The sequence below is a fragment of the Pithys albifrons genome, chromosome 2 (genome assembly GCF_047495875.1).
Source record: "Pithys albifrons albifrons isolate INPA30051 chromosome 2, PitAlb_v1, whole genome shotgun sequence".
NCBI lineage: Eukaryota > Metazoa > Chordata > Aves > Passeriformes > Thamnophilidae > Pithys > Pithys albifrons.
The window spans coordinates 102671956-102690232 of NC_092459.1; the positions used below are offsets into that span (position 1 = coordinate 102671956).

The 18277-nt window shown below is 39.3% G+C and overlaps 1 protein-coding gene across 1 annotated transcript in view; it reads right to left on the bottom strand.

Annotated features, from left to right (window-relative positions):
- Positions 1-7234, bottom strand: part of FSHR (follicle stimulating hormone receptor) — an 89888-nt gene extending 82654 nt beyond the window's left edge. The window contains exon 1 of the mRNA XM_071580401.1: positions 7068-7234. Coding sequence (XP_071436502.1) covers positions 7068-7219 — 152 coding nt within the window. The 5' untranslated portion in view covers positions 7220-7234. The remainder of the gene's footprint in view (positions 1-7067) is intronic.
- Between the last annotated feature and the right edge of the window lie 11043 nt (positions 7235-18277).

An 18277-nucleotide genomic window follows, 5' to 3' on the forward strand; every position in this document is an offset into this window, starting at 1 on the left:
CATTTTAATGACTTAAATTTCATTGCTAATAAGAGCAGCCCAATCAAACTACGGGCAAAATGTGTGAAATAATTTACAGGTTTTGTCTGAAAAGGTCAAGGTTTTAAACAAAGAAAAGTGACTTGCCCCTCACTGTGTGAAACTAATAGACTGCTATGAAAAATAATACCTGTCTTTTGTGTCTTAAGTATCTTGTTTACTAAACACACACACACACAAACACACGCACTCTTGTTACCAATCAGCTGCTGCCACAATGAACAACACATGGCTGACAGAGGTCCCCACTGCTAAACAGTGAAAATTAACTGAGTTCTTTCTACTGAAGTTAATGAAGCTATGACAATTTAAATTAACTCTGAACCTACCCGAATTATCTTTTAACTTGCCTGCACAAAGACTCTGGAAAGTTAAGCAGAACTAACTAAAATGCCATCAAGACACAAGAGAGTGAGGCATGTTGAACTTTCCATGGATTTCTTTCGCTCCACAGTTGGGTGTCTAACAGGTTTGCTTATTTTTCCTCAGCAGATAATTTTGTTTGGCTTTGCAGGACCCCCTCCTGCATACAAACTGCTGGCAGCTAGAGGAGCTATCCCCTTCAGGATGTACATTCAGTTAACATCTCTCCTCTGTGCAACTCTTTTCCCTGTTTTTTGCAGCATTCCTCAACCACTCTCTTCTTTCACTCCTGTTAAACTCTCACAGAAACAGTATCTTCAATGACATGTCAGTGCAATGAGACACCTTTGGCATCTACAAAGGAAACCTTGGAGCTTCACAGCAGGATTTCTCATGCTGGCTTATGCGGTGACACATTTTGTGTGTGATACTCTTCCAGAGGAATGTGATTTGGAGCTTTTCAAGCCACCTCTTGCTGGAGATCTCCAGAAATCACCTCAGAAATGTTTCTAGGATTATCAAGTATTTGAGAAGCTTTTTTAAAATTTTATTTTTTGTTTAAGTGGCCCGGTCTAAGTTATTGAGGGAGATAATAAACTTTATTCTTCAGGACTGCAAGATATCAATCTGCTGAGGGCCTGATCCAGAAAATTATTAACTCAAATTCCCAAGCTGACATTAATAAACCTGAGTGAGAAGCTGAAAGCATATTGCATGGACAAATGCAAATACAGGGATAACAGATGAGTTGTCCTGGCTTGGTGGCTCCTAAAGTACAGCAGCTTGTACCCTGCTGGGTCAGAGCATGAGAGGCACATACATACATCCTCCTTTCTGCATCCCTCTCTGCGTAAATATCCTGAGCTCCCAATGTAGGCTCAGTGAAGCACAGAAACACGTAAGCTCTTTAATGTCATTCAAACTTGTAAAAGCACCCTACAAAACTTTTCCCTAGAGCTCTATCTATCTCTGCTCTCCCAGCTAGTGATAATCATCTTTGAGTATCAATAGGATTCCCTGTGCCAAAATGTCCCTACATGGGATGAGAGATTAAGTTAATACATTTTAATATTAGACAAGAAAGGGCAACTAAGTCTGAAATACAGCAGTTTAATTCTGTGGAGTGAAAACTGATGAGTTGTGAGAAACTGTTGTAAGGAGAGTAAATGAAGCTAGGAAATCATCCATACTGTTGAAGTATTTAGCCTGACATACCATTCAAAGCAAAGGAAATTAAGTGCTGCATGACACCAGTGAATTCATGAGTCCTCAAATCTGCTTTGTGATTCATGTTGTTGTCAGAGGAGTAAAAGATAGACCTCCATTCTACTTTGTAATGTCCCCTAGGCTTACTAACTTCTCAGTTTTGAGCACATTTTAGTTTAAAACTACTTATTTCAGATCTTACTAGGGCTTTTCTTTCCTGCTGTGCCTCTACGCTAAACCTTGGTATTTACCAGCTTGCATCTCATGAATAACATTACTTCAAACTCTCCTTGATTTTAGCTATATTCATGACTTGAATGGGGAGACACTCAAGATGAAGACACCATATTTGAGACAAGAAAACCTAACACCTACAAATTACTATTTTAATCTTCCAAATACTTTAGAAAAACATTGATAATTATCTCATTCAATAGGCACATTTTGATTCTTTGTAGGAACTGAAGTAGATCAAAGCTGAAATATCTAACAGAGTGGCTTTATTTCAGGACACGGAGCTGAACAGCCCAGGAACACATTCTGCATGGTATCAGATGTGTGTGGGTGTGACACAGGCTGGTTTGCTTGTGTGTGTGTGTGTGTGTGTGTGTCTGTGTGTGTGCACGATAGAGACTGCGGGAAAAGCCAGAATTTATACAATGGGTGAATCTCTCTGTAGCTGAAGAGCATCAACTTGGTACCCTCTCCAAGTTGCACTCAAACAAATTCAAGTCTTTGCTAACCTGCAGAGTTAGGTGATTTAAGTTATATATGTGCCATTAAATTTAAGGGAAATGCACGTTCATTTCAAAGATACGTTATATATATATCCATGCATCTTCAGACGTGAACATACATCCCTTACACATTCATCAAGCTGCAGACCATATAAGTAAAGTGACAGTCATGTGTATGTATTTATTTATAGCATCATTAATAAGCCAGCAGAGTACTACACTGCAAAGCAGCTCCTATTGTGTGCAGCATACCTCCTCATGTTCAAAAGCTCCTGAGCTTTAGGAACTGAATGTTTCTATAGAGATATGAATTTGGTCATTTATACTAGCTAAGGATCTGTCCTGCAGAGTTTATTATCCTTTTGTGTTGTTTTCTTCCTTTTCTTCTTTTACTCTTTTATGATCTATTTCTTTTTATCTTCTCAATTAAAATATCAAACACAGGGTCCAGCGTTAAGTGTTGGACCACTGCACCGATACACAGAGATTGCACAGCATCTCTATAGCTTCTGGTTCAAAGTATGAATTGACCATAAATTCAGGAAGAGAAGAATGTAAACTCTAACATGCAAAACTGGTTTGAATTAAAAAGTAATAATAACTAAAAAAATTTGGCTAGCATTCAGTATGTTCTCCATATGCTCTGCTGTGAAAATATTCTCATCCCATTCTGAAAACCTGTGAGTTAATTGATTAACTATAAGATTAACCACCATAACACAGAATTCAAAGTTTCACACATTTTCATTTCCTTAGCTTACTTCATCCTCTTCACACCTTGTCTTTCTTAGGTTAAGGTCAATTGACCAGTATAAATACATGAGCAAGAACTATAACAGTTTGTAGGTTTCAGTGTAATTTCAACTCTAAGCATGAAAGAATAAAAAATTTCCTAATTTCAGCTGTCAATAACAGTGTTGCAGGTACTGGACACATCATTTGCAGCTTCTGTCACTGGGAAGCACATCTGACTCAGTACATAACACAGAACTTGCTATTTCAAGGCAGCTGATGTTTTAGTGCTGAGACATCTACTCAGCCTTGACTTGATAGTCTAAAATAAATATCCTTGAGCAATTGTACAAAAACACCTATGCAGTGAGCAAGTAAAAACTCCTTTTTATAGTTTGCAGACACTTGTAAGAAAATACTCTATATAACATACCTTTAAACTGCTCTGACAATGGCTAAACGACCTCACAGAATCACAGAATCATGGAATCATTAAGGCTGGAAAAGAACTCTACAGTCACTGAGTCCAAAAATTAATCCAGCACCATCATGTTCACCACTAAATTGTGTCCCCAGATGTCACATCCATGTCTCTTGAACACTTATAGAGATGGTGATTCCACCACTTCCCTCGGCAGCCTATTCCAGTGCCTGACCACCCTTTCAGTGAAGAGATTTTTCCTAACAGTCAATCCAAAGTGGCCCTGGCCCATTTTCTGTTATCCTTTTACTTGATGATATTCAAATATTTCTGCTTAAAGGAGCTGGTTAAATCTTAAGAATGCTTCTGAGAATAAATTATTTTTGTTTGCATTACTATCTCAAAGCAAGACCTCTAATGACCTAATGAAATCTTAGTGAATATTGATGATGGCTTGCAAAGCCTGACACTAGATTTTAAATCTGGTATAAATCTTCAAGCAGCAAACTGCCTTCAGTTACTACTAAGCCACTCCCTCCCTTCTTCGTCGGAGGCAATTAATAGTTAATACTTTGACACAGATGAACCTACATTTCCCATCTGAACTTTTGGCCTCTAATTTCTAATGAATTGACTCCCAAGTTGCAAATCAGAGCCATCTACAATTCTCTTGAGCATTTTGGTATCTATTAAAAAAATCCCCCAAATTCTTCTATCAAGGCAAAGATTATAAAGCAAACCAGCTAATAACTACAGACTCCCCTGCAAACACTCAGAATGTGGCAGCTGCAGAGTGTTTGCAAATATGCAAAAAGCAATGTACAAACAAAGCTGTAACCATCCTCTCATGAGATTTTGGCCTGTAAGTGAAAACGTAGATGCAGCAGCAAGAAGAGTAATGAAGCCCCATGGATTCTGACCCCTGCTCAGTTTCCACATGTACACAAGAAAATCACTCACTCTAGAAGGCTGCCAGCCTTCCCCTTTGTGATAACTTGTTAAAGTGGATGCTAATCCAACCAGGATGAAAACCCTGTCTTGTGTACCCTGCTGCAGAGCTCACATTCACTGTGGAGTATAAGCTCTCAGCGTTCGGAAACCAACTGCAAAGAAACCCATCACAGCAGTGTGTGTCAGTGACCAATCCTCAAACACTAAAACATAATAATCACAATTAAAAAAATCAGCAATTGCAAAGAATTAATGGTTAGTGAGGACCATATTTTACATTTATCCTGAGTTTTCCTACCAAGTGACAGAGGTGGTTGCCACATGACAGTGTCCCAACTTCAGGAACAGCTGTAGTGAAACAGAAACACGCAGCAACAGGAGAAGTACTAGAGGTTTACCAGGCTCCTGTTCTCTGAAATATTCACCAGCATGTTATTCAGCATTTTAAAGGCGATAGGGAAGGACACTAGGATAACTTGGGAAAGCCATCCAAGCCCATATAAGGGAGAGTGAAGAGCTCTAAGTGTACTGAAGAAACTCCTCTCCTTTACATCAAAGGAAAACAGACTGCATCCAGCACTTCCACAATGATCTCTTAAATGGAAAAGTACCTTGCAGGAGTTGTACTTAGCAAGAAGTCTCTGCTTCTGCCCTGTACAGTATTCTTAGATGCTGTGACCTTCTGTGCTTAATTTACTACACTGATTTTAAAACTCTTTTCAATCATTTTGACTTTTTGAGGAAACATAAAGCAAACTTTTTCTGTTACAAAGAGTACACCTGCAACATCATCTGGAGCAGTGAAACACATTTTAGTCACCCGAATCACCCTACTGGACACTCAGTGCAAAGATGCAGAGGAAAACACTTTTCTAGAGTTCCCCTTTGATCCTGAAGGAAAAATCTAAGGCTTATCTGTCACTTATTAGCTCTTCAGCTAATGTATCTGGCTTTACTACCACTAAGGTTTGGTATACTCAAAGCAACTCTAGGTAGTTTTCAAATTTTTAAGCTGTGCTGAAGTCAGTCCAGGGCTATACTGATTGAATTGAATCAGTATTACTTCCTGAGGAACCAAAAGCTGGTTTATTTTGTGAGAGAGAAAGTGCAAAGAGAGTCAAGAGGTTGTAACCCAAATACTTACACAGCACTGCCAGAAGAAAGGTTTTGTTCATTATTTTCAGTCACACTAATGTTGTAGGCTGCCTGTTTCAGAGAATACATACTCATGCTGAAGAACCCACAAATTATCATCCTCAACAAACCCTTGAGAAGTTAACAAGGGGAGAGCAAATCCCATTTTACTAACAGGTGCTTTTCAGTGCTAGTCTACTTTGCAAAAATAATTAAAAAATGCTTTTGCTTAATCCCTACAAGGCAGACCTTAACCGTGTAATCTAAAGAAACAATCAAAACAAAATTAAACGAAATGAGCAATATATGCCTGGAGCATAGTTCAGTCAGGATTTAGATGACCTAAATCACAGATGGATTATTTTTCCCTCTAGTTGCAAGAATGACTTAAGCTTTTACTGACCTTTTGTGGTTAATTCAGACATTTCTTTCAAGTTTTTACCAGAGTCTGCTTACTCAGTGAGCATAATAACTCCTCCTTCTGTACAAAACAAAACTTCTGCCCTTGGAAAACTGTGGCATAGTAGCCATGGATATATCATCGTATGTAAAATTAGGATAGGAGTATATTTTTCCAACTAGTTACATATAATTCTTCATTCTATCCTCCTTCCAAACTTAACATTAATCAGAGGCTTTATCCAGGACTATTCCTGTTGTTTTTGCTTTAGTGTGTAACAATGTCAGACGGCTGTGGGTGTAGGCAAGGGGTGATACAATTTGCCTTAAAAAAATTAAAATAAAAACAGTTGCTTGCACAGTTACATACTTAATCATTGCATAAACTTGTTTGGTCACCTGTGCTACTGACACTAAAACCAGCTACCATACACTATTGCTCACACTACTTGGTGGAAAACCAAGAGCAGCTTTAAGAGGAATAAAACCCATTTTCAAGTAACTCGGTACAGTATCTTCATATCACTCACTCTCTCCAACTGCAGTCATGCTGCTCCTGATCAAGGAGGATTGCTCTCTGTTCATCAGAATCCTTTCTGCAATGCCTTTGTGCTTTCAAAAAGAAAATATTAACATTCCTTCTTGGCAAACAAGCACAAACCTTTGGAAAGCTCCTGCAGTACAAACACAAGTGCTCATCATCAAATTGTTTAGGGCAGACAACATTAGGGCACTACACATTCCAACAACACTAGAGTCAGCTGTAAGGAAAGCTTAGATTTTATGCTTCAAATTACTGTCACAGCATCAAGGAAGCTTGTTCAAAATTTAGTCTGCACTTTGCATTATAACATGCTATATTGTTTCATAGCAAAGATCTTAAAATGAGCACAATCAGAGAAATGGAGAGGAGCTTCAAGATGTAATTAAGTGAGTGTCAGAGGAAAGGCTGTGCTTTGCAAACAGCTGGCATTAATCTCTCAACTTACTCCCTACAAACCTAACCTTTGACTTGTTAAGCAGCAGTCTGTTTTGAGAGCCAGCAGGAAGGCTGCTGCTCACAACCATTCCCTTTCCGTACTTACAGTTCAGTGATGTTGGCAGGGATGTCCCGGGGAACATGGACCACCTTGCTTTCCTGACAAATGAAGACCCAGCCCATGCAATGACAGGCATGGAGCTGGTATCCCAAGCAGCCCACCAGGAAAACCAGCAAACAGGCAAGGACTGAAGACATCTCTGCCTTCACATCTGTGCCCGTCTCCTTCATATCAGAGGGAGGAATGCAGAGACCTCCCAAATCAACTCCCTGAACAAAAGAACCGCCTCAAAACTGGGACAAACCATGTGGCTCTTGGGGGATGACTTCTCAGCAAGTTTCACTTTGTAACCCCAGATTCTTTGTGGCCTTAGAGTAGGAATAGAGAATAGCAATGCTGATTTTTGATGACCCAAGTATTTTATATTTAAAGTGGTGTTGAAATCATGGGGCCCAGCTGTACTAACCAGAGCTCTTTTAATGCACTGGGCATCTGCATTGGGAAAAGGTCCTTCCTCCTTGGCTACACTAGTTTGCATGTACTGTTTGGTAAGATCCAGGAACAACAAAGCAGTTTTACTTTATACAGTCCAGACACTTTTGTCCCTGAAGCAGAACCACTGTATTTATGGCAGTATTTATGCTCTCCTTCATGGATCCAAGAGGCCCTGCTTTTGTATTGCTTCTAGGCAAAAGAAATGAGTTATCTTTTTATATGGCATATAATCTATTTGAGAGGTTAAAAGCTCTCCAATCCTAAAGCCAGAGCTACATAACATGTCTTCTCTTTTCAACTGTGATTATTCTTCATGTACTTGCTTGTTCATCTCCTTTCTTCTTTTGCAATTTTATAACCCAAACAGAAGAAAATATCACAAGCCCAACAGTTCCTGTGGACTGGCAAACTAATTTCATTATCTGGAAAGGAAATCCCAGAAATATGCCAAATGAGTATTTGTAACACAACAGCTTCAAGAACAACATCAGAAGGTCTGGTTGATGAATTCTGTCTTTGAGTCCTTATTTGTTTTGTTTCCTTTTTGACTAAAATACCTTGTTACAAATATTAATCCTCGAGGAACGGACTTTGTGAACTCTTTGCTGTCAGTCACGCACCAGGCTACTGTCTGGAACCAAGGCTTCTCTACAAGACACCTGAAATGAGCATTTTGAGATAAAGGTGTTTGTGTTTTTTTGTTTGAGTTTTTTTATTTGTTTGTTTTCCTTTTAAACTGTAAATAGCTGTTTTAGACACACAGAGCTTAAAAACATGTGTATTTTAAGTAAGTGAGGGAGCTGTGGGTGATTCTGCTGAATTTGACTCACATTTAATCCTTCACATTGCTCAGAAGGATTTCTTAATCTTGTTAAAATCTACAAATAGCTTATTTTCCTGGGTTTTTAATTGCTGGTTTTGTTTTCTTCTGTAATTGAAAATCATAAACAAATGTACTGAGAGAGAGGACAGCATCTTTTCTTTAAAGTGTACTGACCAAAAGATTCCATCATTCTCACCTTTAAAATAAGCCTCAAAATGTTTCTGATGGGAGCTAATTAGGATTTTTTAAAATAAAGTATTTCTTTAAGTTACTGTGAGAGTTATCCCAATATTACCAAATATCACGAAATATTTGTTATTTTTTCCCCTCAGTCATTTAAGCTTACTCAAGATGAAAAGCACAATATTCACACAAACAAAAAGGGAAGAAAAAATCATGACAATCTCTTTCTAACAATGGTACATTTATAATGAATTGAAATAGTATTCCTCTAACTGTATGTGCAAAACAGAGTCCATTTTGCTAAGCTTCATGAGAATAACAGTGACTGCCAGAGAAAAGAATTTCTAAACATTAATGGTTTTTTCCTCATATCTCTCTATCCCCTTTCTTTTGAAAGATCTTAGACCTACAAGATCTTCTGAAATGAGCAAACCTTCAGCTGAGCTCATACTCAATGGAATGAAAACTGCACAACTGCACCTTATGATCAAACAAATTCCCTTTTAATAAAATTTTGCTGTAGCCAATTGCAAGTTGGAATAATGACACACTTCAGGATTTAAACGGATGCCAGAAGACAACTTAGGCTTTTGGGGCTTTTTGGGGTTTTGTCTTTTTAACAGAAAGTCCCTAGCTTCTACAGTTGTAGTCTATAAGTAGGCTGGAAAAATCCCCCCAAAATACAAAAGGTGAAGCTTGAGGAATATATAGGGCACAAGAATATTTAGTTACAGTGGAATTGAAACCATATCTCTTCATCCTGAAATACATCAATATAAATGGTAATGTTATACTAATGAAATGGATACTAATATTTATGACATAGTTTAAAAAGTGGCAACAGTCTCTGAATGTCAAAATAATTTTCACTGATATGAAGACATTGCAATTTAATTAACTTTGTGTTTCATGTATCAAACCACAAAATTTGTTTCAGATGGTAGTAATAATACTTCTAAATGCAAAACCAGAAGATTAAAAAATATCACCAGGGCTATAAGACATTTTGCAATTATTAGTGACTTCCAAAACTATAAAAAGTATATTTTAATGTAGCTAGTAAAACAGAGATGTTCTAAAGCATCAGGTCAGGCTAGGTAGCAAATCATGAGGATAATGAAGAAAAATTGGAGGGCGGTCAGCTCTTTCCCATTTTTGTTTGGTGAGACCTTTTTATGAGTACAGTACACATTGCTCCACTTTCATTTACAATAGTTAAGAATGAGGTTACAATTATCTCCCCCATGGAGACTGCAAGTTTCTTTTGTAATACTGTGGAGATAAGACTTTGAAGGCAATGTGCAGTTATCATTACATTCAACAAAATCAGACTAGTAAGGTAAACAGAACTGACATTTCATTTGTATTAGAACAAGCACTAATTCAAGACCACACTAAAACTACCTGAGGATAAATGAAGATTCAGAAGCATCTATGAGTGGTTTTATATGTATGATCCATGATCTTAAAAGTAGACTCTGGTGTCTATTAATGTTTTGAACAGGGAATATCTCCTAATTTCTGTACATGACTGTCAAATGGCACACAGTCACATCATTACAGTCCCCTGGATGGATGGGTTAATCAGGTTATGATCCTCTCACTACCAGTTCAGTAGTCTCTCAAGAAGAAAATCCGTGTAAAAGAGGGGGGGAAAACCCCACCTGGTCTCTTTTGGGGGAGGTTGCACTCACAAGTCCTTCTTGAGCACCAGGTTGGAGCTACAACCATGCCTGAGAACCCAGGGGACCTGTTGCAGGGTATCTGTGAGAGCCACTTAAGGAGAGACATAAATATTCCCCACTTCTTTGTGCCACCACAGGGTTTCATACTTCTTTCTCATTAGCTTCTTACAGGTGGCAAACTCATACCTGCCCCAGCTACACACTCTGACACCTTCAGAGCCTCATGTGCAAGGGCCTATCTCATGGAGATGGCTGCAGGTGATGCTCTGTCTTTGAGATTCCTACTTTGAATGTATAAGTGCAGAGATGATGGTGCTTTCAGATATTTACAAGAGCCTTATCTTTGCATCCATTTGCAGAAGAACTATGCTCCAGCTGGCAAATTGGTCTTTAGAGTGTAAACTGTTTTCATGAATAAGAAAACAGAAATTTCCCCAAATTGAAGTGCAGTAGCAACAGACATGCAATTAAGTGAGTTGTGACAGATATTCAATGATGACATTACAGATTATGAAATTAGATGGCATCTGGGGCAGACTCTTAATTCAAGGTTATATAGTGACCAAGGGATTTTTTTAAGATGATAGTAATGGGGTCTGGTTGATAGGACTGACCTCTAACATCACCACTGGTCTCTAAAATTTGCTTTGGTCTAAGTCTGTGAGCACTAAATCAGAGGAACAAAGGGATTCTGCAGACCCCATCCCCTGCCCAAGCAGTAGTGCCTGTCCTGGGCCTTGTTGTCACCCAGACTAATGAGGTTACAGCAGGAAGTAAAATGAGCCACCCCATCTCTCTCTCTCCTGCCCTTAATAATATTGCTCCTAATACAACTCTTAGTCTTTCCACCACAGTGCAGACATGGTCAGCTCAGCATCTAAATCCAGCTGCTGGAGGTGTGGGAATGGCTCTTAAGGCAAGAAGCTCATTGTGCGTCAACCTAAAGGCAAGCAAGCCCCATTTGTTTGTGTTTCTCTATTTTGAAACACAACATGACAGCTAATTAAGTAAATACTGTTTCTACTGATGTTTCCTAGCCTTAGAATAGTGTTTAAGTACTGAATACCACTTTAACACTGCCTTTGCTTAACAGTAAGCATTCTCTAAACATGTGTAGGCAAATAGCTGCATGAACAGATGGCATAAAAATCACATCCAAAAGAACTTTATATTTCTTGCTCTTTTGATGATTTTCAGCACTTAGTTTCTTCTCCCTGTAGCTTTAGAGGCAGCAATAGCATCTATTGTCCTGAATACCATACTTGGAGCGAAAAAAGATGTTTTCTATCCAGAAGTGCTTGCCAAGTGAGATGGAACAGATAGACACCTAAAAGGAAATCAGAGGAAATTACTAAGAGGGACTTTGACACATTATTGATTTACCTTTTGTGAATGACCAACATGAGTTTTAAAACAGCAGATCACTTAGGCCAACAGACCATTCACCTGGTAAAAATATGTCTTAGGCTCTTTCCAGAAATAGCTTTTCTGAATACAGTATTTTTAGCTTCATCTTTTTCATCATATGAGGATTATTTTAAAATACATTTGAATGGACAGACTTTATCTGTGCCCTCAGTGTCAAGAATATAAAATTATAAAGTAGCCTAATAAAAGCAGTAGCTTTTTGCTCTCTCAGTTGTTTTAGCCATCTGTTCATATGCAACCTTAACTCCTAAAAGAGTGAAACTGAGACAGTAAATTTGCCACCAGAGGGAGTGCATTGACTCGGAAAGACAACATTCACTAGTGTAAGGAAAGGATCAGAAATTTTAAGGAATTATGCTCACACAGATTTCCTGTGACTGCCTGAGTCTTGACTTCAAAACTTGGCAGTGATTACTTGTCCCCTTATTAAATTGCACCTCTGCAGACTGTAGAGCAGAAATAACCAATAGCACTATGTCTCTTGCTTCCCTCCTCTTAGATACCTCACCCTCCTTAAAAATTATTTAGGATCTGATGTAAATGTTCCTGCCTGTCCCTTTAGCACAGGAAGGACAGCACCCAGCACAGAAAGGTCTTGGACACTTCTAATGCTTCTGCTGACACTTCTCAACAGTGAGCATGTGCTTGTCCTACGGACTGGGGAAACAGGAGAATTCTGACTTACTTTATTTCACTCTGCCCCAATACTTTCATGGCTTTAATGGCTGACAAGCTCCCGCTCAGCCCTTTATCTATATGATTTTTCTGAGGCAATCTGAGGATATAGGCACCTCATGTATTTTCAGATCACAGGAGACATATGCAAGAGACAACAGTGAAGTCATAGAATAATCTTTGCCACTCCATCTAGTACTGCTCCTTGAGTTCAGGTCTGTTCATCCCCAGTCGATAATAAAAGACACAGCCCATCTGCTAGATTTCTGTCACGTATCTGTAGAAGCACAGTTATAGAAGTACTTTTTCTTTGCACTGTCCATGAGTGGGTTTGACTAGACCAAAATAATGTACAAGAGACACCAAAGCCTGCCTAGAATCACACTTTGCATCATATATTCTTCCCTGACACTTTTACCAGCCAGCAAAAGGTATCTGAAGGTCAGAGATGTCAGGCAAGAGAAATCTTGCCTAACTGTAGTGTCAAGGAGACCTGCCTACAGACATCAATAACCATACATTGTTCACGCTGGCAGCAGTAGAACCTCATGAAATCCAAGAGGGACAAATGCAAAGCCCCAGGCCTGTTAAGGACAAACTCCTTGCAGTGATGTAGAGTGGGCACTGCCTGTTAAGGGAGTAGATCTGCTAGTAAATTGAGAGAAGTGATAATTCCCCTTTACTCTGTACTTTTTAGACCACATCGACAGCACTGGATCCATTCTGGGATGCCCAGTAGAAGAAAGACATAATTTAACTGAGGGAGTTCAGGGAAGGCCAGGGTGGTCAGGGCGGGAACACTTGCTCTGTGAGCTGAAGCTGCCAGACCAGGGTTTTCTCAGTCTAGGGAAGGGATGGCCTGTGGGGATCTAACAGTAGTTTCCAGTGCCTGTGAAGGGATGACCAGTGGACTCATAAAAGCAGTCCCTAGCATCTATGGTATGGTGATCAAGAAGTGGATAAGGCTCATTGCAGAAGTACAGGGAGGGAGAACAAAAAGTAACAGACATGAGTAGAAACAAGTCACATTCAGACTGGCTACAGGGAGATAACTTTTTGTCTTGAGGAGAGTCAAGTAGTGGCACAGGCTGCTAGAGAGGTTTTGCTGTCTCCTTCCATGGATGTTTAAAAGACCAATGTGAGGTCAAACTGGATTGTTCAGGGCCTTACTTAGTCTGATTGCTTTTGAGAATGGTTACAGTGTACTATTCAGCTATTAGTCTTTAATCAATTTAATCAGTAAATAAAGAAGAAATGTTTGTCACCATGAAAAAGATAGGCTGGCACTGCTTCCTGTCCACCATTTCAAAGTTGATAAACCTGCCACTCAGGAAGCTATGCAGTTTAGCAACAAACCTGAACTTTTTACTCACTGAAATTCAAGAGGCTATTAATTTGTTCAAGTACAATTTATTATGACATGAAATGTATTAAAGAAACTTTAATGATGCCTCCACAACCCGCCAGAATTATAATCTCATATTAAAGAAAGACAAGTGTCTGGCAGAGCATACATGAGGAATTTCAAAGATTGAAGTACAGAGATATCTGTAAAGAGAAAACTTGTTTAGTTCTTCTAGTACTTACAATTGGCACATACAAAGTGCTGCCAACCTTCTGTTTGGCCAGAGCAATTCAGTTTGTTGAATTTTACTCAGGTGGGATAAGCATTTCCAGCACTGAAATACAGTAAGTGATCTGAAATGGAAACATCTTTACAGCATACCATAGCTCCCTAAACGTTATCAAGACACTCTGCAATGTGTAAAATTGTGTCTTCTCTTTTCTTGACCTCATACAGTTTAGGAGAAACCATCTCTTCACTAGAAAAGGAAGAACACAGCCATGATTGATACATGAAAGATACTAAATATCCTTCCAGGAAATTAATTTCATTCTGACACTTAAAAAGAAAAAACAACTTAAGAATGGCAAATTAACATTTAAGATCTCTAAAGAAGATACAAGTAGCTAACTAATCCCTGTAGCAGATTGAAGAAAAAGGAGAAAAGGAAAAAAGAAGTACTGTATAATTAGTGTAGGTTATTAATACTGACAGAGGAAGGCTAAAAAAAGTGCCTCATTTACTTTGCAAGAGTTACAGTGTGTTGTATATTTCTTACCTTTATGACAGGCAGGCTAAATAAGCTGCCTGAGGTGACAATTAGGAGCCAAACAGTCACTGAGTCTTTTTTTAGCACTATACAGTGAGAATGAATATTGTACATTCATTTTAAAGCATCCCTGAAAGAGCATCTGCAGTTTTGACTACTTTTGCTGAAGCTTTTAGAGCAAAATAAAAAAAAATATTTTACTTCATTCAGTGACAGATAAGGAGCTACATTAAAACCTAAACATTGTTTCAACTCTGGCAGCCATTTTCCTCTTCCACTTTTTCGTATGCTTCCTGCTGGGACTCAGCTGCTGCTGAACAGTGCTATTTTGCACAAACAGATCCACTGAAGTTAATAGGATTATTTATGGAACAAGGTTCTGCCAAACATGACTAAAAAATTCAGGATCTGCCCCTTAGCATATAAAATAATGAAAAATGACACATGCACTTAAAAGTAAGCAAATGAGCATTGAAAAGAAAGCTGGGCATGTCTAAGTCTTTATGCAGCTGAAGCCCTGAAAGAATAAAAAGGAAGAGCTCCAAGTTTCTTCAGCAAGCTCAAATTAGTGCTATAAGACTGTCCAGTGATATATTCCTCCTTGAAATAGTTTTCCTTTGACACTTTTTCTTCCAAGAAACAGGCTATTGCATGGAAGGTGACAAAGAGGGGCCTCATGCTTGATCTGCCTGCCAATGTTCTCAGCACAGAGCGAGAAGGTCAGTCACAGTTCTCTGCAAAAGGAGAAGAATAAGGTTCTGATATTGCTCTTAAGGCAAAGAAAGGAATGGCAGGTAGACTAATGAGATTCTGCAGATGATGAAAAAGAAACTTGTCCACCTCTTTCATGTGCTTTATAGTTCTCATTACCATGTTCTCAAAGAGTCTTACATTTCTAATACCCATTTCTGTCTCCACTTCTACAGCACAGAAACACCTCTAACATAATTTTACAGACTATGTCAAGGAAACTAATGGCCTGGCGGTGGGTAGATCCACTGAGGTGCAGAGCAGGGATCCCAGGGAAGTGCAGGTTTATGAACAGGAATTACATCCCCATAGTGATGTGCCCAAACCAGGATGCTGTACTTTGGGGCCCTGGACTGCAGACACATGCATGGGACTTCTGACCTTCCCTTGGCCCACCTGCAGCCACTTTTTGTATCTGCACTGTGCTTCTCTGCACATCCAGCTGTGACCTAGCAACAGAGAAGCATTGCTGCTGCCTGCATCCCTGGAAACTGCATCCCTGACATCCATCAGTGAAAGCTTGGGAAAGGACAGAGATACACTGTGGTCCCCACCTCACACCCCATTCAATACCTCAAATTCCTCTTTTTTCTGAAACTCCATAACGCCTATATTTATACAGGACTTACTTGCTGTTCCAAAGATTCAAACGAACTTTACAAACCACAGTTGAAGTCCCAAGAGATGTACAGCTACCCAGCTTGAAATCTGGCCAGTGTACCAGAGGACTCTGACCTGCGTAGGAAAAGAAAGTGCTAATAGACTTGTGTTAGCCTGCCCACCCTAACAGATTGCATGTCTTTCACTCAGAAAGCCTCTTCTGGCTGCTGCCACCCTTGTGACAATGCTGGGATATGGCTCACTGATGGGTTAGAGAAGAAAAACTTTAGACACTGAAAAAACATTTAAATCTATTGAATGCTGTAAACTCCAAGCAGAGCAAAAAGTCATAGTCCACCAATATGTTTCATTTTTCTTACCTCTACTACAATTTTCCTTACACTTTTGACTCACATGACATGGTTTAGCATGTCATAATTTATCAACAAATGATGTATTCTGTCATGTTACAGCTGCCTGAGATGAAAAAAAAACAAATATCTTTTGGACTAAGCTTACCACAATCTAGGTATAACAACCCAAACCAAATTGCCTGTGGAAGGGTGCAAGACTATTTTACCTTCCATGGTCTCCTTTCTTTGCTGTTTTTAAGATGAATTGCAAAGGCAAAGTATAATCCGTTCAACACTGCCAAACCAAGTAATGAAGACCACACCTTGGCTAATTTCTACTTCTCCTGGTGAAGTTTAAAATTCCTAGAGACCAACAAGCTTTCAAGTGAAGTTTTTGTACTGTCTCTTAAAAAGTATCTACATGGTATTCTACAAACGCATTTTGCGTGTGCTCCAGTTGAGCAGAAATCTCATTAGGGCTCATTAATTCACACTCAGTGCTAACCAGTCCTACACATATAACTCTTGATTGGCCAGGCAGGTGGGTTAAGTGACCTTGCCTCCGCTTGCAGAGTATCATGTGGTATGCCCTTGGAGACAGAGCATTGCGTTGCCGGCCTCAGGGAGATCACTGTTGCTTGTCTAAATACAAAGCTGGAGAATAGTGGTTTACACCCTCCCAAATAACAGCAGCTCCAGGAAATGGAAGAAGGTTCCTTGGCCAAATATGGATGTCCTCTTCAGAATGCAGGAAGGCTGAAAATTTCCTTATAGATTCTGGATCCCAGAATGATCTCTTAAATCTGGGCTTACAGTGCTGTTCTCAGGAGACAGTTGTGCTCCTAGATTGTTGCTCTGCACAAGCAAAGCATTTTCTGTCTTTTGGGACCAGTTTACTCTGTTCATCCATTCCATACATGACAGTGTAACCCTAAGCGTCAGTGAAAATTTATTCCCAAACTATATTGACATTCACCAAACTTTCAAGGTTTTCTATGTTTTTGCTTCCACAGCCCCCATAAACATTTCAACATCTATGCAAAATCCACAAAGCAAGCCTGATTGCAACCATGAATCCATTGGGAAAATGTCAACATGCTATTTACACCAGCTAAAAATCAGTGTATAATAAAAGAATTTAAAAACTACCAACAGGATACATGGAATATGAAGGACATAAGTGAGAAGGAGACAGTTCATATTTTCCTTGGCTTCAGTGCAGCAACGCCAGAGTAACTCTGCTGAAGATTTGAACTGCAGCAGTCCGGATAAACAGCTTGCCTCTGGATCTGAGCAGCAACAGTGAGACATCAAAAAGGCAATAAATCTCAGAGAATGGTCATAGGGATGTGCTGCTGGGCTCCAATATAATCAGCTTTTATGGAGAGCTTTCCATAGCTTGCTCTTAAGGCCTAATTGCAAGACATTATCAGGCCAAACAGTGTATGAAGTAGCAGATAATAATGATTGCCTGCAGGAACCTCAGGCAGTGCAGCACACAAGATGAGGAGCTATTCTTACCTCGCTTATTACCCAGGAACTGATTCAAGGAGTAGTTACAGTTGAGCCATTAAGACATTGGTCACCCTAGTAGATCTCAATTCAAATTCATTATAGGAGTGATTTTACCAAATGTTAGCAGTGACACTGAACTGTGGGAAAAGGATTGAATTTTGAATGAGGAATAAAATTACTTAAGTGGACTCTCTTGACAGAAAAAAAATTAAGAAATTAACATCTTTAGTCTCTGCATGTTGTTATGCAACCTTGTTGTACTGGTATAACAGTATGCTCACCTATGCCTAAAGAAAAGAGGATGAGTAACAGCCAAGGCACATGAGCCACTATAAAGGTCTATAAAGTTTGGGGGGGAAACAGAAACACAGATCAAATATACCCTTCAGATGGGATATTTGGACAAATCGAAAGCCAGTATCAGCTGACAAAGCACCAGAAAGTCATCCAGCTTCTGGGCAGAAAGCATGCCAGCTGCAGCAGGAAAATGTTCCCAAGGCTGATCGTGGCCATTATGCACACTTTCACATCCTACCACAAACTCTGGATTTTGTCACTGGCAGTCCACAGATGTTGTAGGGACCATTCTCCAATGTGTGTAGGAGAAGGTGACATTTCTGCCATGTATCAAAGT